The 27,399-nt window shown below is 39.0% G+C and overlaps 1 protein-coding gene across 2 annotated transcripts in view; it reads left to right on the plus strand.

Annotated features, from left to right (window-relative positions):
- Positions 1-27,055, plus strand: part of myom2b (myomesin 2b) — a 34,567-nt gene extending 7,512 nt beyond the window's left edge. For both annotated transcript variants that reach the window (XM_022192012.2, XM_051945001.1), the window contains 34 exons: positions 2,159-2,247; positions 2,493-2,543; positions 2,744-2,908; positions 3,293-3,454; positions 3,688-3,829; positions 4,456-4,655; positions 5,113-5,166; positions 5,257-5,384; positions 5,558-5,741; positions 5,857-6,031; positions 6,147-6,268; positions 6,381-6,568; positions 6,909-7,035; positions 7,163-7,341; positions 8,309-8,423; positions 8,599-8,761; positions 8,886-8,992; positions 10,136-10,180; positions 10,541-10,677; positions 10,908-11,052; positions 11,545-11,607; positions 11,962-12,029; positions 13,925-14,038; positions 14,769-14,856; positions 18,322-18,360; positions 19,273-19,378; positions 20,099-20,165; positions 21,147-21,243; positions 21,903-21,939; positions 23,623-23,645; positions 23,743-23,798; positions 23,891-23,980; positions 26,001-26,126; positions 26,523-27,055. In XM_022192012.2, coding sequence (XP_022047704.1) covers positions 2,159-2,247; positions 2,493-2,543; positions 2,744-2,908; positions 3,293-3,454; positions 3,688-3,829; positions 4,456-4,655; positions 5,113-5,166; positions 5,257-5,384; positions 5,558-5,741; positions 5,857-6,031; positions 6,147-6,268; positions 6,381-6,568; positions 6,909-7,035; positions 7,163-7,341; positions 8,309-8,423; positions 8,599-8,761; positions 8,886-8,992; positions 10,136-10,180; positions 10,541-10,677; positions 10,908-11,052; positions 11,545-11,607; positions 11,962-12,029; positions 13,925-14,038; positions 14,769-14,856; positions 18,322-18,360; positions 19,273-19,378; positions 20,099-20,165; positions 21,147-21,243; positions 21,903-21,939; positions 23,623-23,645; positions 23,743-23,798; positions 23,891-23,980; positions 26,001-26,126; positions 26,523-26,726 — 3,856 coding nt within the window. In that variant the 3' untranslated portion in view covers positions 26,727-27,055. The remainder of the gene's footprint in view (positions 1-2,158; positions 2,248-2,492; positions 2,544-2,743; positions 2,909-3,292; positions 3,455-3,687; positions 3,830-4,455; positions 4,656-5,112; positions 5,167-5,256; positions 5,385-5,557; positions 5,742-5,856; positions 6,032-6,146; positions 6,269-6,380; positions 6,569-6,908; positions 7,036-7,162; positions 7,342-8,308; positions 8,424-8,598; positions 8,762-8,885; positions 8,993-10,135; positions 10,181-10,540; positions 10,678-10,907; positions 11,053-11,544; positions 11,608-11,961; positions 12,030-13,924; positions 14,039-14,768; positions 14,857-18,321; positions 18,361-19,272; positions 19,379-20,098; positions 20,166-21,146; positions 21,244-21,902; positions 21,940-23,622; positions 23,646-23,742; positions 23,799-23,890; positions 23,981-26,000; positions 26,127-26,522) is intronic.
- The last annotated feature ends 344 nt before the right edge of the window (positions 27,056-27,399 follow it).

Genomic DNA, 27,399 nt, shown 5'->3' on the forward strand with positions numbered 1-27,399 from the left:
AAAGATGTATTACTTCAAACATTCTGATTGCATGATTCTGATGTTATTCCAGATATCTGCTGTTAACACTGCAGCGTATTGTTATTTGGTTGTGTTTTCTGTATTTGCAACAGATTTCAGAATTTGGTGGCGTTTCTAGATGTAGCACATGTCAACAAGTCTGTTTTATTAGGGTCTTTGTTTTGTTTTGTCGATTGATATGTGTTTTCTCAAGATGCAGTTCATTGAGCTTTAGTTTCGCTGTGTTGACCGGCCAACTATTTGGTCCAAAATCTATCCTGACAATCCCATCGGGATTCACACACAAATTGAGATTACAGTTATTGCATCAGAGTCAGCTGATTATGTGGGTACACTGTGTGGTTACAGTCAGGGGACGGGAGAATATCCCGGTCTCCCTTCCAGTCTTTGGAAGCTCAGCTGTTCGACTGCTGACCTCAGTGCTACGTGATACTCCAGGACTCTTACGGTCATCACTCTTTCCTTGGCTCCAATTGCCTCAGTCCTCCCAGTCACTTTCACACAGGCCAACTAACAGTCATTACTCCTTGTAGAAAAATATCCCTAAACTTCAGAACCTTCCTGAGCGGTGTAAAACTCATTAGATTGCAAAATAGATTACCAATTACTCTGAGTGTGGTGGGTTCTTTTTCAGCTAAAGAATGGTCAAAATGACAGCTACCATAAAAGTTTTGGATGGTAACTAAGTTTTAAAAATAGACTGGAAGACCTTGAAGGATGAATCTCTTTTGAATTACAAATTACCAGCATCTTGTCAGAATTTTAAGCTAGACTCATGACAAAGAGAACATTGCAGAATCCCCCCGCAAGCGCCTCTGCCCTGGATCCTTACAGAGAAGCTCCTCTACAGTCATTCAGCCTGCTAACATGATTCACAATAACATTACATCTGCTGCTCTTCCTCAACTTTCCTCTGAAACTCTTTTCTGCTATGATGTCAAAGGCTTCTTTTTCATGACTACACCTGCCTCTATGCATTCTGCATGGGGTGAAATTCCCATGTCAGATGATACTGGTGTAATATGAGGTTGTGGAAAAATTGGTGAGAGGAACATTGGGGCAGAGACACAAACACCAAGAGGTTGGAGGGCAGAGAAAGAAAACAAGAGTTTGAACAGAGAGATGGAGCAAGAAACAGGACAAAAACCTGGCTTTAACACTGCAACAACCATCTTCTGTCTTAAATCTTTCTGTTTAAATTACGTCTACATATATCATAGCCTGTAAATGCATTTTTTTCACCCGCTGGCACCCTCTGAAAAGATAACTTAATCCCTAATCCATTCAGTTTTTTGCAATTTGCCACTGTGGGACTTGCAAAAATGTCAAACATCTGTGGCCATCTGTCACTAGAGGGAAAAATCACAGCAACCTCTTGTGTCAGTATATTATTTACAGGATGCGCCGTATTATACCCTGAAGTTGAATGACAGCATTCAGAGTATATTTTATTAAGGAAGGAATCATTTTTTTGACATCTGCTCTCACAAAAGACCAATTAAGATTAACAACCTAACTTGTGGCCCTGTCTCAAAGTCTAATGTACCCATTAAGTATTCTGCAAGCATTAATATCAGGACTATGTCAGATGAGATGGGATTGAGCATGTGATCTTTCCTTAAAGGAGGGCTGTGGGTCAAAACCTGAACTTCCCTGGTATTGTTCAGTTGTATGTATATGTGAATCAGGCTTTGCTGAATCTCTGCTGCGCTTCTTGCCTGCTGATTATCCTGGGAACATAATGCATCCATGTAAGAAATCATTGCTCATTTCATGCATTAGTTTCATGCACCTTGTAAGAGCAAATCCACACTGGCATTACTTCCGCAGTTTACAATTAGCCCTGTCAGAGTCGATCCTCGTGGATATGCAGCACATCTGGTATTTAGGCATCTGCCGTGTTTTCACAAATGACTGTAAATATTACTTAAGACTCACATAAACACCCAGGACTTGATAGAATGTGATGGAAAATGCTGCCATCATACAAACCTAAACCACAATGCCATTTATACTATAATCTTGTGGCTGGTAAGAAATCGTTTGATTTCTTTAAAACCACAAATAATACAACTGTCTGAGAAATTTCTATGTGATAAATTGGCCTAGAAATTCTTGTTTTTATTGTGTTTAATAGATGCTCGACTGATGACACAGCCCAGTACACTGCTGTCGCTGCTAACAGCCATGGACAGGCTTCTAGTCAGGCCTCTGTTATTGTCAAGAGTAAGTCACTGTGTTCGATTACATGCTATCTGAAATTCAAGTCTGATTTCAAAAATTTCAAAAATAAATAACTAAATATAAAGTTTTCATCATATTTAGCTGAGACATTTGGATCTATAACAGCACATCTAGACTGTCAGTTCACCATTTGTCTGCTTATTCAGTTTCTAAGCTTCTATTACTTCAACAAGCCGCTGCGGCTAATAATAATTAACTTTTGTTTTATTTGTTTTTCAATTGTGCAGGGTTCAGAGAGGAAGATGAGTCCTGTCCATATGCATGGCTGCCTTTCACAGGTAGATGTCATAATTACCTCCACCTGCCTTCAGCCTTGTCTAAATGTCCAAAAATTGCAATTTTAAGACCCCTAATGACGCCGTTAACAGCTATGCTAAACATAAATACAATCTCTTTTCAAAGTAATGTGTGACGCAACAAACTGTTGCCACCAGCCATATTCTCATCTGTCTTTGTGCTCCTCTCCTCTATCTCTCAGCTGCCATGCTTCCCAAGATTCAATACACTAAAATCAACATCACATTTGTGGAGACGTTTGGTCCAGTTTTTGCTTCTGAGGGAGGATCTGCCACTTTGTCTGCCAGTATGACCCTGAACCCGAACCTGGCCAACCTACAGCCTGAGGCACAGTGGTATAGAGATGGTAATTGTTATAAAGTAGCATTTAATGACAACATAATTATCCTATAATTGCTAGTAATATATACCAACGGCCACGGTGTCTACCAGACCCAATCAAGTCGACATGCAGCCAGAGGCACAGCAGTGGAAAAATTGGAAAATGTTAGGGACACTATTTTTATTGCTTATTAATTTTACTGAAAGCAGTTAAATAGACTCTGGTAATATACCCCCAATTCATGAGCAGTTCCATTTGGTATGTGTGTGTCTGTAGTATAAAAGCAAATCGTGAATTGAATTCAGTCAAATCTCATGTATCATTTATATAGATACAATGTTGTAGCAATCTAGAGGTTTAAAGGTATCCTGCTGTGACAGTGAATCCATGAATCTGTCTCATTTCAAGACACTCGTCTGTTTGACTCTAAATGGGTGAAGATTGACACCGGCAGAGGAGTCACCACCTTGACTCTTCCAAACCTCTACAAAGATGATGAAGGCCTTTACACACTACGCATGGTCACCAAAGGAGGCACTGCAGCACACAGTGCATTTGTCTCAGTTGCAGGTGAGACAGATGATTAGAAAGTTGAAGAGAAGCTGATATCTTAAACCAAACCAGACTTCAAATCAGTTTTTAAATTAAAATATAGAGGTGTAATTTCATTGTTTTGTTGTCAACATAATACTTCCCTGCTTTATCACTTTTACAAACTCATGTTCTATACTTTAATACATTATTACAGTCATGTTATTAATTATTACTATATTATGGTTGTAAAACCATCGTCGTCTCTGTAGATGGTCCTCCCCCAGTCCCCGCTGCACCAGGTGCTCCTATGGACATCAAGATCCACGATGCCAACAGAGACTATGTCATTGTGTCATGGAAGCCTCCTAATACCACTACAGAGGGTCCAATCCTGGGATACTTTGTGGACAAGTAGGAGTTACTGATATAAACACCATAAACAGATAAACTGACCAACACAAAGACAAACTGATTACTGTAAGTCATCACACTGAGTTGATTTGACTATCTGTGTAAATGAAAGGTTTTTGTCTCAAGGAGAGGCAATCTGTTGCTTCCATATTGCTCTACTCCTTCATCCCCTTGAGATCCAACTCAAACTTCTAACCAACACAAACTTGAACTGAACACAACTGACTCAATATACACCACACATAGGAACTTGTATATATAATAAATGGAGTGGGCCACCATTGTAGCTAAAGAGGCCCATTTGCGGTTTTAGTGTTCTTATTTTTATTTTTTGTCAAGCAATGACAATGGCCAGTTTTGTTAATGATTAGAAGCTGCTATATTTTCACATACTGGTTGATATTTAGTGCCAATAGGACTGTCACAGCTTTATACTGTACAACCAAGGCCTCAACAAATGGAAAAACTTCACACAGATCATTTTTTTCAATAATAACAAATCAACATCATGACAAATGTTCAAGATTTTATTCACCAAGCCAATGCATAACTTCCACTATGTTTTTCCATGTATGTTAATCACCCCAACTCATCCCTTTTCTCCTTTTCTCTTTGCAATTCTGTAGATGTGAGGTCGGAACTGAAAACTGGACCCAATGCAATGATCATCCCATAAAGATCTGTAAATATCCAGTGTCTGGGCTGTTTGAAGGACACTCGTACTACTTCAGAGTCAGAGCTGTCAACTCCCACGGAATCAGCAAGCCATCCCGCATGTCTGAACCCATCGCTGCACTCGACCCGACTGAGTTTGAGAGGCTCCATGGTGGGTTTAACTGGATTAGTACAGACATATCTTCCCTCCCTTTCAAATCAATACTTATTAATTTCTAGAAAAAACAAGCAAAATTCCCCCATAAGAAGCAATAGATTCCTGTTATTTTAATTATATAGTAGGGCTTGATGTTTTTAATGTAAGATCTCTCCTTTTATATTACTATGCAATACTTGTCTATCTTATGATGCTCTGTTTTGCCAGGTTACTCCCATAAAACAGATCAGGAAAAGACAAAGTTCTGGTTAGGAGTTGTACTGTGGGACAGCATGTTAGACACTGTACAGTGCTACATGATCACTTTTTATTTAAATCACCGAGGAGGTTTGAAGTAAAATATACTTGCAAGCAGTAGATGGCTACAAGAAAATGCTCCAGATTTACATTTAAAGTAACTTCAACATCCATTTCCAACAAACTGATGATCGTGTCTTTTGTCCTCCTGCAGCTAAGAAGCTCGGAGGAAAACTGGATGTTGTGTCTTACCACGATGAAGTTGAAGGTGCAATTTTAATTAAGAACAGTATTACTAAATTGCATATTTGTTAAATATTCTAATAATCAGTGTGTTTGTGTTTGTTTTTCGGTGCAGCTGATGGAAAGCCTCCAGGTGTTCCATCGGGAATGTATGCCTCAGAAATAGACAGGACATATGTTGTTCTGAGCTGGAAAGCCCCGGCATATTCCAGCACTGCTCCCATGTGGTACTACATAGAAAAGGTAACAGATAATGTCATACTGTTACTAATTAATTCCATACTGCTCTGTATAATACTGATTATGAACCACTCTATACAATAGTAAGTAGATAACTACATTTTTGTGCTATATTTGGTAATATCTGGTAAAAAATAAATGAATAAACTTTTCTTGGTCTCTTTGTGTCCCCACAGTGCTTGCTGGACAGTGGTGCATGGCAGCGTGTTAATACTAAGGTCCCTATTCGGTCTCCCCGTTATGCTGTGTTTGACCTGGCGGAGGGCAAACAATATAAATTCAGAGTTTTGTCTGCCAATATCTATGGAACTAGTGAGCCCTCTGAGCCTACTGGGCCAATTGAGACTCTGGAACTCAAAGGTCTGTTGGAGTAATTTTCTTAGTACACAGGTCAACAGATTTTCTACAATAGTGGAAGAAATCCACACTTGAGCTGCAGGTGAGTTATTAATTTTATCTGTTTTGTTGTCTTTAGGTGTACCATCTGCTCCAGGTCAAGTCATTGCCACAAGGGAAACAGACACCTCTGTCCTCATCCAGTGGGCCCCTCCAAAAGAACCCAACAATCTGATTGGCTACTACATTGACCAGTGTGTGAAGGGCTCCAAGGACTGGACTTCAGCCAATCACAAACCTCACAGAAACACCAAGTATGCTTTCAAGGAAAAACCTCTACTGCTCAGAAATATGCCTTTTCTCCGACTGTTAGCAGGAAAGCTATGAAAGCAACACTCATGGGCTTTGTATGTGATTCTGTTTCTTCAGGTTTGTGGTTAGTGGTCTGACCAAAGGAGAAACCTATGTGTTCCGTGTCCAGGCTATCAATGAGATCGGTCTCAGCGATGAATCCCAGGAGTCTGCACCTCTGACTGTCAAGGCTGCTCTCAGTCAGTATTGTCAAATTTGTTATCACAATTAAAAATAATAATGAACTTTCCCCCCCACTTTATAAACAATGGAATTTTTAGGAATAAAAATTCAGTCCTGTTTATTTTTTAGCCTCCCCCTCTGCTCCCTATGACGTTGCACTGCTGAACTGCGATGGCCATTCGATGGTTCTGAACTGGAGGAAGCCTCTTCGCTCTGGAGGCGCTCCGATCAAGGAGTATTATGCGGATAAAAGACGCAGTGGAACAACGATGTGGAGAGAGATTCATATCCCACCGCTCACAGAAAGGCTTTACAAGGTAAAGTGCCTGTTCTTTATCTTTACTTACTTACTCACCTTAAACATCGAAATTAAAGAAGATGAAACTGCTATTTGCATAATTTGCAGGTAAGCTCCTCCCTGATACCGCAGCAAAGCTAAGCCAGATATTAACTCAGTTTCATCAGTGGCTGGGTTAGTTTTCACACTTTAGAAAACAAAATGTGGGCGAGGTTGGAATGCTAGATGTGCAGCTTTTTGCACAAATCTCTTACTGACTACTGCAGTTGGTCATTTTTGTGCTCAGTCAAATTGCTGGAATATAAAGTGGCATGTCCATTTTGCTTAAGATAGTAACCATGGTAACATTATGCTGACAGGTGGAAGACTTGAAAGAGGGAGCAACCTACCAGTTCCAGGTGTATGCAGCCAACCTGGCTGGCCTTGGACCAGCGTCCAAACATTCAGCTGACTTCACATGTGAGGCCTGGACAATGCCGGAGCCTGGTCAGTACATATCCTGTTGTGATGCACCTAAACAAATAACTAGCCTGTACATGTCCTGCCATAACTGGGTTTTATTTAAAAAAATGTGAATTGTCCTTCTTCTCCCCTAATTCTGTGTGTTCTACAGGCCCTGCGTATGACCTGAGCTTCTGTGAAGTGAGAGATAGTTCAGTGGTGGTTGAGTGGCAGAAGCCTGTCTACACTGGTTCTGGACCAATCACAGGCTATCATGTTGAGTATGCAAAGAAGGGCAGTTCTGACTGGACCACAGCCAATGAGAAAGCTGTCAGTCACCGCTTCCTGAAGGTGAGGGCATCTCCTACAATTTATTGTTCTTACTGTTCACTTATTTGAGAGTGACCAGAATAAATATTTATCTGAGATCCATTCATAACAGTATCTGAATAATATATAATTTGGCATTTATGGCATTGGCATTTATTATGATATAGCTTTAAAAAAAATCTTTAAAAATGCTTCCGGAACAGCATAAAAGAAATAGAAATATCTCTTGTGCAATTTATAGTGTAAAATAATATTACGGGCAAACTGAAAGCTGACTGTTGAACAGCTATTATGCATTTTATGTTTCTTAAATTAAAAAATGTCTTCAGCTCTGTGTTACTTTGTCTCCACACAGCTTTTTATTGGATTCGGCTTGCAACTGTATAGCTTTAAATGTTGATTTATTACATTTCAGCTGTCAGTAGAAGCTTAATTAAAGTCTTTTACTCTCCTGTGTATGTAATGCAGTGGTGTAGCACATTAAACTGACCGACACTGACATCTAGTGGATAAAGTAAACAATTACTGGGTTTAGGGACAGTATCAAAAGGTACATCATTTTTTTAGCTCTACAAAAAAAGTTGCAGCAAATAGGTAACTGCTCTCACATATCACAGTGGCAAGTCAGATGACAATTATTGTATTTATTTGACAAATTACTGGATTTAATGCATTTCTCATATAATACGGGTTTACCTCAGAGGGCTTACATTACAGATGAACAATGTGTGAATAAATATCAAGTTATGACATTCACTACTTAAAATGAAACAAAACAAACAAACAAAAAACAATAATGGGCCCCAGTGCAGTTGGCTAGAGCCCACTAGCATTTACTTGCTGCAGTAACTGCTGGGTCTTAAAATGTACTACTGTTGCCACCATCTCATGCACCTGTCAAATCTGCCCAGACTGAGGATGACTTCACCTGTCATCCAGTATTCACAGCTCTCTTCCTCCCACTGACAGATGTCTGTGTGTTTCCTAGGTAACAGGTCTGGAGGTGGGCACTAGCTATGTGTTCAGAACACGTGCCGTCAATGCTGCAGGAGTGGGTATGGCCTCAATGGCCTCTGACCCTGTGATTGCCAAGGCTGTGGAAGGTAATTTTTCATCAGAGTGGAGGATTATAAAACTGAACTCATTCAGTCTCTTAAGGTCTCTCATGGTTATTCTGTCACAGAAATACAGGGTCTCAAAAGGCTTTCTGTGCATTTTTTTTTATATATAGAAATGGCTATAATTTAAAAATGTGTGTGTATCTGTCTGTGTTTGAAGGTGCCCAGGAGGTGTCCTGTGTTGTGGATGAGAAGTCAGGTGACATCGTTCTATCATTTCAGTCTTGCCAAATGAACGAGGGCTCTCAGTTCATCTGGAAGAAAGACTATAAAGAAATCACAGATTTCTCTAAAGGAGTAGTGATTAAGACGGAAGGCAGCCTGTAAGACCACATAAACACAACTACAAAAATACTGTGAATATGCAATCAATTGTACACTATTCCAGCCTTTTTTTGTTCAACATCTCTCCATCTGTCTGTGTGTCTTTTCTGCCCTCAATCGCAGCTCTAAGCTGATCTTTAAGAACGCAGATAAAGAGGACTTTGGGACCTACTCTGTTTCTGTCACCAACACTGAGGGGGTGTCATCCAGCTATGCAATCTCTGCTGAAGGTGGGATTCATTCATCTCTGTGCAAGTCTAGTTCTGCTGCTTAACAACCAGCCAAGCTACGGCTTTCAAAATGTACAGAAAATCATAAAAGAAAAGAGAATCTGCAACTTTCACTGTTGAAATGTAATATGTGACAAGTATTCACAGCCTGGACTACCAGCTTATTATATTCTTTTGACATACCATCACCTGAACTGTTGCCATTATCATCTTCATTATCTCATCAACATTTACATACCTTTAAATTACACGAAATATTCATTTCTTCTCTGTGTTAAAGCAGCGCAAGCAAATATCTTTCATGTCTTGATCATGAAAATTTCAACAGCTGTATAGCAACACAAAGACAAGTACATCAAAAGTACAGACTTGAGCAAAAATCAAAAGGAAACTGTGTATCGAAGAACTGAGGCTCTGTGTAGGATGCAGTAAAGATGAAAGCAATGAGACCGTACTTATAAACGATCTCGCTGGCATGTAGGCAATGAACAATTTCACTGCAAATCTGATGAATTCCAACAGAGCACGTTGCACACATTATTTCTCCAAGCTTGGGCAGTGTGTGTGTGTGTGTGTTTTACCACTATGTCTTCATGGCAAAAGGCTCTCTGTCAGAAATTTTCACAGTATTTCTCCTTCTATTGCACCACTATGCTACTAGGCTATAATGTGTTATTCAGTGTGCCTTCCACTGATTGCTTCCTATTTGGCCTACAGTTATTTCGCTGTAACTCACAATAATTTCTGAACTCCGACTATGCAAGGCTTCATTTGTTTCACTTATATCACAGGTACTTGGTAAGGCTCGAATAATTTAATGCACCGACTCATAATGCAGTTTGTTGGCGGAGTTGCCGAGTGAGCCTTTGGGTCCAGTTCTAGGCGATGAAGAACACCGAGTCCAGTTGCAGCGTCTTCCCTATGACTACATTGGTTTCAGTGTGAAAGTGTTTATGCTTTTATCTTCATCCTCCTATTAAGCACAATTAAAGTAGTGACTTCTCCAGCTCCAAGTCTGGTACTTGAAGTACCGCATCAAAGTGCACAGTAAAATTACATCAATGTATCAAGTGCAACGTGTATTTTAATTGCTTGTTTGTGCCCAAGACGGCATGAAATTAATAAGTTGTTTCTACGTTTCAGAGTTGGCAAAGATGCTGGCACTCAGCTATGATATCAGACATCCAAGTAAGTACCTCTGGCTGACTCTTTCAATCTCTCATAATCTCTCTCTTTGGCCCTTTTAATCTCTCTTCTCTTACAAGTTTTGCTCTGCTGCTTCTTAATCTGTCATACCTACTCTCCATTTCTCTGTTTCTCCCTTTCGTGCTTTCATTTTGCTTTCTTCTGACTGCTTTGAACCTTTCCGACTTCTTTATTCTTTTAGGGGCATATTTCTCTTTTTATTTGATTAAAAAAAAAAACCTCTTACCTGCTTTTGCATCACCTGCCTAACCACCGTTCACATCTGCTCTTCTTTTGCCTCCCATCTGACTTGACTCCTCTTGTCTCCTCGAACCCTTAACCTTCCTCTCTCTTCTCCTCTAGTCATCCCGCTGAAGTCTGAGTTGGCCTATAAGATTTTGGAGAGAGGCAGAATGAGATTCTGGCTGCAGGCTGAAGAGATTTCTTCCCATGTCACCTACAAATTCTTTGCCAACAACAAGGAACTGTCTGGAGCTGATGTAAGACACACTGTAGTTTGAAGAAGGGAAAACGTAGTGATGAGAGTTGGATATTTTACTTCATGGCTTTTAGGTGAACAAACTGCCTGCCTGTTTAACTGTGGTTAATGTAAGTAAGCTGTTTGTTGCAATATGAAAGCCGTAATCATAGTGAGAAAGTATCTATAGTCCTAAAGGCTGTCATCAAGTACGCAAGGCCTGTTTTACAATACATCTTTATTTTTCTGCAGCCCAACAAGATGGGTCACGACGTCTCCACAGGTATTATTGAGTTCATCATGGACCATTTCACTGAGGAAAATGAGGGGACATTTACCTGTCAGATCACAGACGGAGGAGGCAAAGGACAGAGCTCATTGGTTCTGATCGGAGCTGGTGAGAGGCTAAGTGTGACTGTTGGCCTAATATCAACATCTGCAATGCGTTTCTAAACTGGTTAAAGCATGTATAACCCCACCACACTCCAGCACCTAAGCAACTGTGGCATTAAACCACATTCAAACTTGCCATTTTCCCACCCCTACTTTTCTCCTTGCTAATTAGCTGATATGCTGGCGAGCCTTTGACAGAATGAACACAGCCTATTGAGACATATGTAGCACAAAGCATATACGTGTATGTGTGTGTTTGGAAGTAGATTTGCTGCATCTCTAGTAATAAAGAGAATACGTCATGTATTAAGTTGATAAATGTGAAGGGCACCCCGAGATTCAAATAAAAATGCTTGCTTTCATAAATCATGATTCCACTCTCATACAGGGGCCCATTAGCTAGGTAATCCAGAGAAAGTATCTATAGCAACGACTGGCAACACTTTGATCTTTAAATTATTCTGTGTTTATTTTTTGAATCTGTATGTGAACACAGCTTTCAAGGCAGCATTGGCTGAGGCTGACTACCAGAGGAGAGAGTACATCAGAGTCAAAGAAGGTAAGAAATACAAAACCTCATCCACTTTTAATCTTTTATGAGCTTTACTCTTCCTAGCCTGAGATCAACAAACCACTCTGTTGCCTGGGACACAACTAATCAGTGAGTATATGGGATAGAAGTGGAACAGTGTCGTTGCATAAACTAAGAGCCGGAACCTGAAAACTGAAAATGGACCCATTTCAATTGGAGTTCACTATCGAATAAGTTGAATATTTCAAAATTTATAAAACGGCTTCTGTTCATATGAAGATTCCACCGTGGCATTTTGCATTAAGAATTGGCTAAAGGACAATTCCACAAGTACTTTGTAGAAACTTATGTCTCTTTCTCTCTGGCCTCTATTCACGCCAGGTCCCCACTTCAGTGAGTTCCTGTCACTTCAGGTTGGAGATGACTGCTCTGTCACACTGGTCTGCAAGGTAAACACAGCTAAACTCAATAATTATTGATTGCTTAGACTAAATAAAAGATAGGGTGACATGTGAATATCTTACAAGGCATACTGTGGAGGCTGAATGCAAGATGCCACAGTGCTATGTAATGGTTAGGTCTAGACTATAAAAATATCCAGAATTAGACTGTCTGGGTTCTTTTCACATGAAGTATATTAGGAAGGCCAATTTAAGATTCAAGTGTTGTTTGTATGCCCCGAGACAATCTCAAGCTGACGTCTGTTTAATCAGTTTGTCAGTTCAGTCCAAAAAAGCACAAACGCAGCAAACATGCATGCGCTAAATTCAAGGTGAATGTTGTGTGTGCCAGTACAGAGCAGGCGTCAACATCGAGCATTTTACAGAAATGTGCTGCATTTGTATTTGGTGACAGTGGTTATTTAGTGTACAATATATTCTTGAAAACAAAAACAGCCTAAAGTTATCTTGGTGGAAAGAGAGAATATTTTTTTAAACCCATAAAGTGGTTGGGAGTAACTGGCTAAAGTAGAAGAGTTTAGTACAGTTATGTGCAAACATTCGGGCACCCCCAGGCAATTTATATTGTGTCGATTTTCGAAGTGAATAGAAATAAATGCTAACCCTGCAGCAAACAGACATAAAGAAATGAGCCAGTTACCTTTGAGCTCATGAAATTAAAAAATAGCAAAAAAATTCAAACAGCTATTTATGGAATGTCTGCCAACTTCATTAACTGGAGAGATCTTTCTTGATGTGTTTGGACTTGTACAGCAGTTAAAGAATTTTAAGTCGACATTGTCAGCTGATGACATTTCGACAGATTACAGAATCAGAATTCTCTGATTCTTCAAACGAGGTAACATTCAACAATCTTGGGCTCCTCTAAGCAGCTGAGTGAGGAACTGAGATTAAGATAACTGATACCTACAAAGCAGGAGAAGGCTATTAAAAGCTTTCAAAGAACTTCAAGCTTGCAGTATCCACAGGCTGAAATGTCATTAAGAAAACAGCAACTAAGGAAAACTGTAAGTCAAGACGAGATCTAAATGACCAAGAAAGTTTTCTAGGGTGCTGGGCAGAAACTTGAAATAAAACCTGTATCGGTATGTGCAGCACTGTATGGAACAGAAGATGCAAGTTTGTTACTATAGTCAACCACTGAGATATGCAAAGCAACATATGAATAACCCCAAAAAATCATCAAGTGCCGTGGACCAATGACATCAAAAGATCTTTGGGCACGATCACTGTGGGGAGAGAAAAAAGGAGCAGATTTGGGAAAAAAGAAAAAAATGTCTTGCCAGCTGTTCGATATGTAGTTAGAAAAACTCTGCGTTGGAAGTGTGTGGCAGCCATTAGCACAAGAAACACTGCATGGATCACAAGCTGGAGCTTTTAGACTCTCCTGACCTGAACATCATTGAAAATCTGTGGGCAGATCTTAAACATGCTGCAAAAAAGACCGAGAAAAATCGTAGATGCATTAACATTTCACAAAAGATTTGCTTTTCAGTTATATCCTTTTAATCTGTTTGCTGTAAGGGTTTGCTTCCCCAAACTAATGCATACAACTTTATCCCTCAGCCTTGTTAAACCACCACATAAACACAATTTTATACTCCTCACTTACATGTCTAATTTTGCAGCTCGGAATGAGTCATAAAATGTTAAATGTGAGATATGTAACATTAATGACATCACTAACAGCAAAAGTGAAGCATATTTATATCCCTGATTTTGCTTACAAAACATCTCTAATGGACCTGATAAACAGTCCAGGTTTTCATTAAAGGACTAGGCATTTGATGATATGTTATATAGAGGTTATAAAATGAGCATAAACCTCCCTTTCTTGGTTGTGAAAATGATACTGAATGTTTGAATTACGTTCTTTATTGCAGGTTGCTAACTTGAAGAAGGAATCAGAGTTCCACTGGTATAAAGAAGACACAGAGATCATCCCTGATGTGAAACCTGACCTCGGATCAGGAGTTTGTAAACTGCCAATTAAACTGGTAAGTGCACATTGAAATTTGGTCTCCTCCTTTTGACAATGAGACTAATTACACAAACACTGCCAACATGTGGTCATGAAGTATGTCATCTCCACTGATCACTTTCTGTAATCCTTCCTCTGAATTTCTTTTTTTATCTGGAGCATCAGAAACATCTCTGTAATGCTTCCTTAGCTCTTCCACTTTCGTCTTCACCAGAGTTGCTGTAGCCCACTCTGTCTCTTTCACTGTAGTTGCTTCCCTCTTCAGCTCTGGCAAATCAAGCGTTGCTGGTTGACATAAAACAGCTGCCATGTGGGAATACTTTCACAGACACCAGATTTAAAGCTCAATACAATACTTCAAAATGCAGACATTTATCAGGAACGTACGGGCTTAATCAGCATTGTAGTAACTTGTATGGCACAGGATTAAACACAATAGACATTCATTGATATGTAAAAGTCCTGCATAGCTTTAATCTGAAGGCTATAAAGAAACTCTACAAAGCTATTATGTCTTAAAAGCATGCACGTCAAGGTTCGGTGTAGTTTAGTAGCTATACTAAATCAAGGAATTATTGCAATATTTTGTTCACTGGTTTTCTAGGTTATAAAAATGCTCCACTGTTACACAATTTATTGCATCTCTGTGGACCTAAAAATAAGGACACTTTATTCAAAAATAACACTTCACCATGTGTTCACATTCAAGAAATCTGTGTTCCCATGTGCCCTTGTTTTTTCTCCAGTTTTCACTGAAGACAACAGGAGTTTATAAGGCCACCATCAGTGACGACAGAGGAAAAGATATGAGCCAAATTGACATCTCTGGAAAAAGTAAACACAAGTGTCTTACTTATTCAAACTGACTGTTTAATTATTGGAATAGTTTACTGTCTATGTGAGCAAGAACAAATGATACTGTGTAAAATAATATCTTGTGAAAAGTACAAATCCATTTCTACATGAAAAAATTTTCAACAACCCCCAACTCGGTTTTTCTCTCTACTTTATAAAAACATTTCTTACCAGCTGACAGCTTGCTCAGCTGCTGGCTGTATTGATTCTAGATAAGATACATTTGAATTTTGCTGTAAAAGTTTGTGTAAAACAAACTTAGGCTGCTCCCTGTTGTCCTTCAAGCTTGCACTCGTTTATGCATTTTGATGGCAGAACTGAGCATTATTGTCCTTTTCAGATTATACTTTATCCCTCCTGTATTAGCTGTTAGTAAATGAGGCCTCAAGGAAGAGATTATCTGACAAATGCATCTTTTCATATTGTTTTATTTCAAAATTACAGAAATATTCACCTTATTAAAAGCAAAAGGGACAGTAAGTCACATATGGAGACAGTTTCTCCAATATTTAGTGGAGTAACAAATACCCTGACTATTACGGAAGAGTATTAGGGCCACCCGTGAGAAAAAAAATTAGAGGGGGTAGAATTTTTTTTTCAGCATGAATTTTGAGAAAAAAGTCGAAATGTCGAGAATAAAGTCAAAATATAATGTCGAGAATAAAGTTGAAATATAATGTCGAGAATAAAGTTGAAATGTCGAGAATAAAGTTGAAATGTTGAGAATAAAGTTGAAATATAATGTCGAGAATAAAGTTGAAATAGGATGTCGAGAATAAAGTTGAAATGTCGAGAATAAAGTTGAAATATAATGTCGAGAATAAAGTTGAAATAGGATGTTGAGAATAAAGTGGAAATATAATGTCGAGAATAAAGTTGAAATAGGATGTCGAGAATAAAGTCGAAATGTCGAGAATAAAGTCAAAATATAATGTCGAGAATAAAGTCAACCTTTTGGAGGTCTGCAGCCAGCTGCTCTCGCCTTTTGAAACTAACAACCAGCGTGCTGCTTCTACAAAATGCCGTTCAGTCAGTTAGATGAACTAGTGAAATTATACTTCAGACTTGGCTTTAGTAATAAAGAAATACTTTCTCTTTTAGCCCACAGACATACTGTAGTGATAGAAGTGTTAGAACTTTGAAGAGACTTTTCCGAAAACTGCGACTGTTCCGAAGGATAAACCACACACGGTTGGAAGAGGTGGCCTCATTCGTGCAAGCTGAAATAGCGGGTAATGGACAAATGCAAGGCTACCGATGGCTGCATCTGCGCGCAGTTCAGAGGGGATATGTTGTATCACAAGATACAATAAGACAGCTAATCAAGTTCTTTGATCCTGAAGGTGTGGAGCTCAGGCGGGCACGCCGTTTGATAGATAGATAGATAGATAGATAGATAGATACTTTATTAATCTCCAAAGAGAAATTCACAAAATGTTACAACTGGGTTTTGAACCTGCGCCACCCGCACCAAAAGCAACAGCTCAATGCGCTGAGCTATGAGAGACACAGGCATTACTGCAACAAAGGCCCCAACGTACTGTGGAACTTGGACTCGTATGATAAATTGAAGCCATATGGAATTGCCATTAATGGCTGTATTGACGGTTTTAGTCGCTATGTCGTATGGATGGAGGCATACAGAACAAACAATGACCCCAAAGTGATAGCCAATTACTTCATCCCATCAGTTTCTTCAAAGTTCTAACACTTATCACTACAGTATGTCTGTGGGCTAAAAGAGAAAGTATTTCTTTATTACTAAAGCTGAGTCTGAAGTATAATTTCACTAGTTCATCTAACTGACTGAACAGCATTTTGTAGAAGCAGTGCGCTGGTTGTTAGTCTCAAAAGGCGAGAGCAGTTGGCTGCAGACCTCCAAAAGGTTGACTTTATTCTCGACATCCTAATTCAACTTTATTCTCGACATTATATTTTGACTTTATTCTCGACATTTCGACTTTATTCTCGACATCCTATTTCAACTTTATTCTCGACATTGTATTTCCACTTTATTCTCAACATCTTATTTCAACTTTATTCTCGACATTATATTTCCACTTTATTCTCGACATTTCAACTTTATTCTCGACATCCTATTTCAACTTTATTCTCAACATTATATTTCAACTTTATTCTCAACATCTTATTTCAACTTTATTCTCGACATTATATTTCCACTTTATTCTCGACATTTCAACTTTATTCTCGACATCCTATTTCAACTTTATTCTCGACATTATATTTCAACTTTATTCTCGACATTTCAACTTTATTCTCGACATTGTATTTCAACTTTATTCTCGACATTATATTTTGACTTTATTCTCGACATTTCGACTTTTTTCTCAAAATTCATGCTGAAAAAAAAAATTCTACCCCCTCTCATTTTTTTTTCTCACGGGTGGCCCTAATACTCTTCCGTACTACAGTATGTTTGTGGGCTAAAAGAGAAAGTATTTCTTTATTACTAAAGCTGAGTCTGAAGTATAATTTCACTAGTTCATCTAACTGACTGAACAGCATTTTGTAGAAGCAGTGCGCTGGTTGTTAGTCTCAAAAGGCGAGAGCAGTTGGCTGCAGACCTCCAAAAGGTTGACTTTATTCTCGACATCCTAATTCAACTTTATTCTCGACATTATATTTTGACTTTATTCTCGACATTTCGACTTTATTCTCGACATCTTATTTCAACTTTATTCTCGACATTATATTTCCACTTTATTCTCAACATCCTATTTCAACTTTATTCTCGACATCCTATTTCAACTTTATTCTCGACATTATATTTCAACTTTATTCTCGACATTTCGACTTTATTCTCGACATCCTATTTCAACTTTATTCTCGACATTATATTTCCACTTTATTCTCAACATCCTATTTCAACTTTATTCTCGACATCCTATTTCAACTTTATTCTCGACATTATATTTCAACTTTATTCTCGACATTTCGACTTTATTCTCGACATCCTATTTCAACTTTATTCTCGACATTATATTTCCACTTTATTCTCAACATCCTATTTCAACTTTATTCTCGACATTATATTTCCACTTTATTCTCGACATTTCAACTTTATTCTCGACATCCTATTTCAACTTTATTCTCGACATTATATTTCAACTTTATTCTCGACATTTCAACTTTATTCTCGACATTGTATTTCAACTTTATTCTCGACATTATATTTTGACTTTATTCTCGACATTTCGACTTTTTTCTCAAAATTCATGCTGAAAAAAAAAATTCTACCCCCTCTCATTTTTTTTTCTCACGGGTGGCCCTAATACTCTTCCGTAGGGACTATTGTAGAAGGAACAGTGTTAAATTTTAATCTTTCCTTACTGAGTTCTGAATGCAGCCACCAGAGGGCAGCATAATGCCTTTCCATATTACTGACTTTTTCCCTGACCCCATGTTACTCTGCCTCTCTTCTAGTCTTTGAGGATGCCATAAACAAGCTCAGCCAACTGGCTGGTAGGTATCTGCTTTCTACACTCACACACACGCACACCTACACACATGCACAGAAGTGAATACACAAACATCAATTATCACATGGACATATATCCATATTATAAACACTGCTAAACATCACCGGAATCATCCTCTACCCACAGCAGGGATCCAGTTCAAATTATCTAAATTTAACATGGCACAATCACACCACAGTGATAAGTGATTTAGTTGATCCATCACCAGGCTGATATGTTTCTGTTTTAAAAATCCCAGTGCTACACATACACACACTTATCAGCATGTGGCAGAAGTTGTCATGCTGGAAGCATTTGGCCATCATGCCATCATGTGGTGAAATCACTTTAAAATTCCACTGCGCTGTCACAGTGACAGTGTGGAGGAGCATCTTACTCCTATTTTAAGAGACAGTTGACAGCTCTGCAGCAACTGTTACAGCAGTGGTTTCAGAGGAGAAGAGGGTTCATTACTGTGATAATGGGAAACCATGGTGATGTGACCAGGTGGATGACGCATTTGTCCACTTGTAATGTGCAGTGAACAAAGTCCCACACAGATATAGTGAAGTATAAAATACCTTTTAGGTATAATAGCTTTCAAAAAAGTTAATAAAACATGATAGAAGTGTTTTCCTGAATGGCAGCATACAAAACGTCTGCACTCCAAAATCTGCACTCTGCTTTATTAGTACAATTGTGTTCCCCAAGCTGGACAAAGACAACAGAAAAAAAAACAAATCTTAAAGTAGATGCTGCAAATGGAAGTTTCATTTTCTTTGATTAGTTGTGTTATGGTTGCTGCAGCTCTCACAGCAGAGCAAGGCCAGGTTATCCAGCAGCAGGTAGGAAACGTGTTGATTTTGATTTAAAATGTGCTCTCCGTAACCTCTATCTCCACTGTCACCTCCTTCAGGAGCCAGCGCAGCAGAGCTGGTGATTAACTGCACAGCAACAGGCATTCAGCTACAGTGTCACATGAAGTACTACACCTCAGAGATGAACATCACCTGGTATCATGGGTAAGGAATTCAATACTACTAACACCATTCTTACCATCACAACTACAGACACAAATACAAACACCGATAATAGGAATAAGATGATGAAGACAGAAGGATATAAGAACAAGAGTGACTCCAGTATTTGCAGTTATAACAGTGTTTTTTAGGAGATATTAGAGTATTCCTTTAAGTCTTCCTATAAACGTGCTGACCACAAACACATTATTATTGCTTTTCTCTCGAGTCAAACTGCCACCAGTGGCAAAAACAATAAGCCACAAAATAAAACATGTGATAGCTGCTGGCAAGTGTTTTCATTATCCTGGTTGTTGCAGTAAAATTGCCCTGTTTTGTGACAGAAATCACACCCCTATCATTTTCTATAAAGAAGCAAGCAGCTTTTCTGCACTTAACAGCACTCTGTCTTACCCTAGACATTATAAAATGTGCAGGGAGGGGTTGGAGAATGAAAGCAAGTGGACAGAGAAAAAGGAAGAACGAAAAAAGGACTAAAAGAAAAATACCCAAGAGAACTACAATGAGGAAAAATGATGGAGATTTTATTTTAACATCTTCGTGTCCTTTTATGTGAGCGTATGTTAGAGTGACAGATAGGCGTAACATTGGAGGGGCATGTAAACATGACTTTCCATTACCTCCGAGACAGGTTTCACCCACTCACATCACAACTCTACACACACATACAAGCTAACCTCTCCTCTCTTGTCCTCTCCTCAGTGAGACCAAACTCGCCCACAGTGACAAGATTATGATTGGAGGAACCCCTGCTATGGCAACAATGGAGGTATTAACGTCTCCTGTATTGCTTCTTGGGTGGCTGACACATGGTTAATTTTTGGACAATACAGAACTGTTGCCCATCTTTGTTGCTTAAAAAGTCCTTAAAGTGCCTGTGCAGAGACGATACTGGGTAAATTTTGAGATGAATTACATTAATAGTCACAAGGGGTAGCCAGATAATGGATAAAAATACTTAAAGATTAATTAAATGGGATTCATTAAGCAGCGTGTCTTGCTCTTGTTTGTCAGAAAGCTTTAGAATTGTAATTACTCAGAAAATGAATAAATCTCATTTAAACCATGACTTAAAACTCATAGAATGTATACAAAAGATGGACGTAGCCACCATGAAATTACCCATTAGTTTGTGAGCTAAAGTTTTGAGGCATTAAGTTTGGCAAGTTTCCATCTTGGTTCTTTAAAAGCAGATATTCACCATTTGGTTATAGGTCAGATCAGTTTTAAGTCATGAGTTAACACTAGCCTAATTAGCAAAGCGCCATGGGTACACATTACTATGCCTCTATCCTGATTGCAAAGTCATCATGATAGGACGTTAAGACTTGTCAATCATGAAGTAGTCACAGCGTAAACCAGACCTTGTTGTGTCATCTACTTTAATTGTGAAATTAATTTACAATGGAAACATGTTGCATTGAAGCAGATTTGAAACTAGCAACTGAGACCATAAATCTGTTAAAAAAAAAATACTAACAGAGTTAACAAATCAAGAGACAAGTAGGATCATTTCTTCATATACTTCAGCACAATCCGATTTCTTTTTGCACCAGAGGAGTCGCCCTCTGTTGATCCTTAGAGATAATACGGGTTTACTCCCACAATGGCTTCACTTTTCAGACCCGTTCATCTTTTGTATACAATCCGTGTTAAAAACACGCAGGTAGAAAAAAAAAACTGCCACAGACTGAGCTGGTGGGTTTTTTACTCCCATGACTGATTGGTGTATTGGTTGATTGACTCACAGGTGATTGAGCCAGTGGAGAAGGATAAAGGACTATACTCCATTGTGATCACCGACCCTGAAAACTCACATAAACGTACACTGGACCTCAGTGGTGATGGTCAGTATCTTTCCTCTCTTGCTGTCTCAGTGCTGCTTCCTCTTTTTATTGATAGTTCAGTAAAAAAAAAAAAAAAGGTAGAAACAACAGTCACTTTATTTTTATGACTCTCTTGACTTCAATTTGTAGTCTTCGACTTTCAAGTGATGCTCCAATCAGACACTATGCTTTGAGTATCAAACACTCATCCCCTTAGGCCTCAAAACGGGTTGTAAAAAGTTTGCAGTTCGCTCCTGCTGCTGCTGTCAGCTTGAATTCATGCTCGTTACAAAGCATTTCAATAAGGAAAGGTTTACATGCAGAAACAGTATTAAAATCTGCGCTAAAGCTTCTCAAATGCCTCATGCAGCAGAGTCAGCGTCTCTGTCCTTCCATATTCTCAATATGCTTTAATTCTATTTTTGACATATTCACTATTGCGCCATGCTATGTACCTCCTCCTAAAGCTATCCCAGAAGTTTTTATATTTTCATGAAAATATGGTGAATTGGTAGCACTGCTGTGGTTCCTCATGAAGAAGCAAGCAACAGATCCAGTTTTAAAGCCGGGGCTGAGTGTTTTTATTTCATAAAGATGGATTTCTGGTGGTCTCAAATAAAGCGAAGAGACATTAGTGTTGTGAACTGTGACTCTGACTTTTCCGTTTTTGTCTTTAACAGTATATGAGAAGGCTTTTGCTGAGTTCCAGAAACTCAAGTAAGAATGTTTTTTACTTGTTCCTTTATGTGCATATTTTAATCAAACTGACTGTTGTGAATCACTGTTTCCCCCCACGCTCCAATGCTGTGAATTTTGATATTTTGACAGACTAGTTTTGATTGGATTTGAAAACTTAAAATAACATCTGTCAGAAATGAAACTGATCTATATTTCCATCACTAGATTTACATTTTTTTTGCTAGCCTGCAGACCATTTCAGGCAATTTGAGCTGAACTTTAGCATCCATAACATAATCAGTTTGACTGAAACATGCATGTAGATCTGTAAAGCGCTTCAATCAAGCCAGCTGGTTATAAAAATCTGTGCACTGTGCATCACTCTCAATCAGTTCACTATCCTGCTGCACTGTTTGGAGACACAGCTACTACTACTTCTGTTGAATACTGTAGAAATTCAACATGACTGACGACACAACATCAACCAGCAAGCTCTTTGTTGAAAGTCCCTGGGGCCACCATTCTACTGTGGATTTAGGTTTTCTCAGCATCTTCCCTCTTCCTATAATTTCTGACTGACTGTATGATTTCAAGATAAGTGCTCTGTAGGGGCCACATTACTGACTGTATGACTGCTATTCGTCTTAGCACACAAGATAGTTCCTCATGACTCTGTCTGGAGCCATTGTCATGCTGATTGGCATCTCCTTGTGTGACAGATAAGAATCTAAACATGTAGTGCCTAAAATGCTTGCACGGTACATCCCAATTATTTGTGTGTGTTTTCCACACTGAGCTGTTTCTTTTTGAAATGTTCTGTTCAAAAACTGTCACTGAGCTATTAGATTGCTTTTGTGGAGTTTTCTGTACAAGACAGCCTACATGTTTGCATTTGATGGATTTGTAAATACTAAAATAGTGATATTGAAGAAGCTGAAGATTTCAAAACTCACAGTGCATCAAAAAAGTTTAAGCCTTCCAGTCTGAAAAAGTCCAGTGCATAGTAATTTCAGATGAAAATCGAGGCTAAAAATAGAAGCAGTCAGGTAGCAGAGATCCTTTGGGTCCTTTGGCTAATTGGGCCAAAGCAAACCCCACACACAGAATCCTTGCAAATCCATTTGGAAAAAAAAACGTTGAAACTACAAACACTAAACGATGCATGCAGAGTGGAAACTGTCCAAATCCCTTTTCTAATTAACATTCAAAGAGAGACATTTAAGCACAAGATTTTACAAATGCACTGAATCGAGTGACACCCTGTTGGCCTTCTGATTGAGCATCAACATGCCAAGAGGACAGCAGAGTTCCCCCAGCCATCTGGTCCTGTGGCTGACCTCTGGTCATGCCATGCTGCTCCAACAGCCCTCGTGAAACAATGTAATTTTTTTCCGGGAAAAGATTAGGAAAACTCCTAGAGTAAACAACGGAATAATGTGTTGTGGCTCTAAATCCAGACTACCTTGTGGCAAACCATCTGACCACCGTTAGTTAACTAAAAATAACAAGACTGACTCTATTGTCAGTGTGAAGAGCCAGGCAATGGAAGCTCACCAGAACCAACCTGACGAGAATAAACATAATACAAGCATTTAATACTGTTTCTATTCTAAAAGAAAAGTGACAGATGGAGCCACATTTGCAGTTGCTATGCTGTTTTTTATACTGTATATGATAATTATCCTGCTTTTACAAAAACATTTAACTTTCTGTGTGTTTCAGGGCTGAGGCTTATGCTGAGAAGAGTGAGTTTAACCTCCTGTTCTTATCGTTTCTTTGCTTAATATTTCTAAATATTAAGCGAATGGAATCACTGATAACATTAACAATGGTTTGTTTCAGACCGTGGTAAGGTGGTGGGAGGACTGCCAGATGTGGTTACCATTATGGAAAAGAAGGTAGGTGTGTATGAGTGAGTGACTATAATTTCTGTCTCAGTACACAGTATGTGTACAAGTCTCTCTAATGAGTCCTCTGTTGCATTCCATAGACCCTGAGTTTAACATGTACAGTGTGTGGGGACCCCAAACCGCAGGTGTCATGGCTAAAGAATGGAGCAGAAGTTGAACCTGATGATCAGGTAATTACCTCTTACAGCGAGTATGACAGGGATCAGAATGTATTTCACAACTTGTTTTTAACTTGTCACTGAAGCACATAATTAAATTGTGTATGTGAGTCATGTGCACCACATTGGTTCGTGTTCAGCTCTTCAAACAGGACCTTTTTTTCCCCTTACCTGCCAAACACCACTTCTGTCCCTGTGTCTGAGCTTTATTTTCTTTAGAAACCCACCTCCTCCTTCCTTTCTCATGATTAATTATCTTTTTAATGCAACATAGCTTCAACAGATTGTTTCTATTAACATGTCTAGCGGGACTACGTAATTTCTACAGTTTACTCAAGTGCAAGTCTACTCAACTATGTTGTGCTATGTCATGTTATGTTATGTTGTGGCTTCGCGTCAATGTTTTCAATACTCTTTGGATTAATTTAGATAGTAGCACAAAGAGCAAACCCTACACTGTCAAGACATTGCACAACGCTGACTACAATAACGGCTCTAACATCATTGGAAATATTCTCGACAGAATGACTTAAAAATGACATTTAAACGAATATGAAGCAAAGGAAAAAAATACCAGATAAGAGAGTTTCAGGAAACAATTAGTACACAATATTTATACAAATAACACACAGAAAATCCCAAATGATGCACTTCAGTTTCCTTTTGGAAACCGACTGCTGGGAGTCCCTATGAAGCCACAGCTCTTCATGTATTTACCACTGAGGTGACCAGGAGTACAGGAAACAAAAGACCCCTGTTGGGGGAGTTTCGTTGAGGTCAGTAGTAGCAGCACACTCCTTGAACAGTAATGGAACAAATTTACCTCTCATAACTCATTGACCTACTTGCCAACCAGTGTAAGTCTACAGTCTGTCCCTTGTCAGTAGAGGCTCTTTCAACAGCATCAGGATCCTGCGGATCCTACCAGCTTTGAAGATTTAAGTTTGAGAAACCCCGGCCCAGGAGGAATTTCTGTTCAAGTTTGCCCTCTTCTTTATTCATTCCCTCACCTGCTAATAATCTGTCTAAAACAAGAACTGAGGTCCTTGGTGGTGTGTTTTCCAAACCTCTGGAGTGCCTCTCCTGTACCTGGATACCGCAGAGGCTGCTCAGGATATGAAGATAACAGAAAAACAAACATACAGATTCTGATAATATTGCTGAGTAGAAACAGTTTTGACTGCAGAACTGCACAGGCGTAAACAGAGGTGAATTGGAGCGGATGATGAAAAAACAGACCTGTATATTTTGTCACAGAATATGAGCTTTTTGTGCTCTGCTTACTATTGTTGTCACCAAAACAACTATAATTACCAGATAATGTTTTTTTACACAGCGGCTTCCTTTCATCAGTCCAACAAAAGAGAAACAAGCAACCCAGAGATTAACCTACATTGGTCTAATAAATGAATGCAATTATCCAAGACCAAATAACATGTTAATTAAAAAATGGCCATCATTTTTGGGATTTTTAGGCTTGTAGAGCTTTTAATTTCTCACAATTAAAGGCAAGTGTTTCTCTTAATAGGAATGTAATTAGCCTGCTACAAGTGCCTCTCCACAAAAATGTATTAACGTCTAGACCTTACAAATGAGTGGGTAGGTATGAGAGAGTGGGAATTAAAATACTGTACTCTTGTGTACACCACTCACATGGTTTGAGTCGGAACACAAGTACTGAATGTGGTCGCAGGTGACTGAAGATCGTAGACAGAAGTGTACTTTGAAGGCTTTCAACATGGATAGTTTTGTTTTGGTGGTTTCAAGATGGACAGACGGGACGTGTTTTATTGCCCTTTAATTTCATCATATTTTTAATGAACTAACAGGACTCAGCCAAATACAACAGACTACAAACTGGAATACATCATTAGTCCTCGCATCCATACTTTTCAGCGAAGGTAGTAATCAAAGCTATATTCAAAGAGATAATTCCATTTTTAAATCAAACTTTAAGTGACGGGCATTTCAAATGATAAATCATAGTAAACTCCATGTGCTGCCTTTCTAACGTTTGATTTGATTTTTCCAGTATGTGGTCTCCTTGGACCAGGGCAAGTTTGCCAGTCTGACGATCAAAGGTGTTACCATGGAGGATTCTGGGAAATATGCAATGATTGTCCAGAACAAATACGGGGGGGAGTCTGTGGATATAGTGGTGAGTGCCGATGCTTTGTAGCACAAATTGCTGGATTTACTCAGAGTCGTGAAATTTTTCTGACCATCTGTGGCAAAAGTCTTGCTTTTTCCATAGTGCCTAACAGTGAGATATTTTTTTGTGATGACAGCAGCCTGAAGCTGCTAGAGCTTGGGGCTGCAGAAGCTTTTGACCTTGTGACTTCTGTCTGACCCTGATTTGACAGTGTTAATATAAAATAGTCAAAACTTGACCCAGAATATTTTGTCTGCAAGATTTAAAATGGTTTGTTGCAGTACTGTACAATGTTTGCATGAACAGAATGACCCTTTGAGACTTTTATCTGCTTTCTGCCTGTATGGGAAATGTTCCTAAAATATTAACATGACGTCCTTGTCTCTCTCTTCCTCTCTACAGGTCAGTGTGTATCGCCATGGGGAGAAAATCCCTGAGGCAAAACCAGCTCTGACCCCTAAAACAATCATCCCTCCTAAACTCCCCATTGAGATCCCTCAGCCCAAGACCCAGCCTGCTTCTGCTCCCTCTGCTCCCAGCCCCGCACCTCCTAAGGCAGCTCCAGGAAGAGGGGTGAAAAGTCCCACTCCTACCCGCAGGAAGTAAAAGAACATGACAGTCCTAAATGAGGAGGAAACTTATTCATGCACTGGTGCACATGTAGACCACATATAGCTTTGTGTTGTCTATCTGGAATAAAACATAGCTAACGCACTTGACATTAAATTAGAGATTAAAGAAAACCCTGATAACTAAAATAATTCTTGTAATCCTGACAGAAAACACGATATTATTGTATGAAAATAATAAAATGTATAAATAAAATGAATGACATGAAATTAAAAAGTAGCACATATCATAATACAGAATCTAAAATTAAGGAAAGTGAAATTTGGATGAAACTGAAATTTCAATAAAATCTGCTGGAAAAAGAATGAATTGTGTTTTAAATTCACACTGGAAGGTTGACAAACAAACAGAGATCAATACATACAACATGAGAAGAGATACATTACATGGAGGATACTGTCGGTCACCATCACGGACACATCTGCTCAGCCTCTCAATGCAGCGCGTGCAGTCTGAAAACATGTTCCCCTACACCACATGAAAACTTGATATTTCGAACACTAGCTTTGATATGCCCTCATCAGTATCCTGCTGAACACCAACCTCACCACCTCTTGAAGATGGGGCTAAGCCAATTCGCACACATCGTGGCTCAGTGGAGAGCTGTGCACTCACTCCGCCTATACAGTTCTGAACATGATCAGTGGTT

Source organism: Acanthochromis polyacanthus, chromosome 2 (assembly GCF_021347895.1).
Source record: "Acanthochromis polyacanthus isolate Apoly-LR-REF ecotype Palm Island chromosome 2, KAUST_Apoly_ChrSc, whole genome shotgun sequence".
Lineage (NCBI taxonomy): Eukaryota > Metazoa > Chordata > Actinopteri > Pomacentridae > Acanthochromis > Acanthochromis polyacanthus.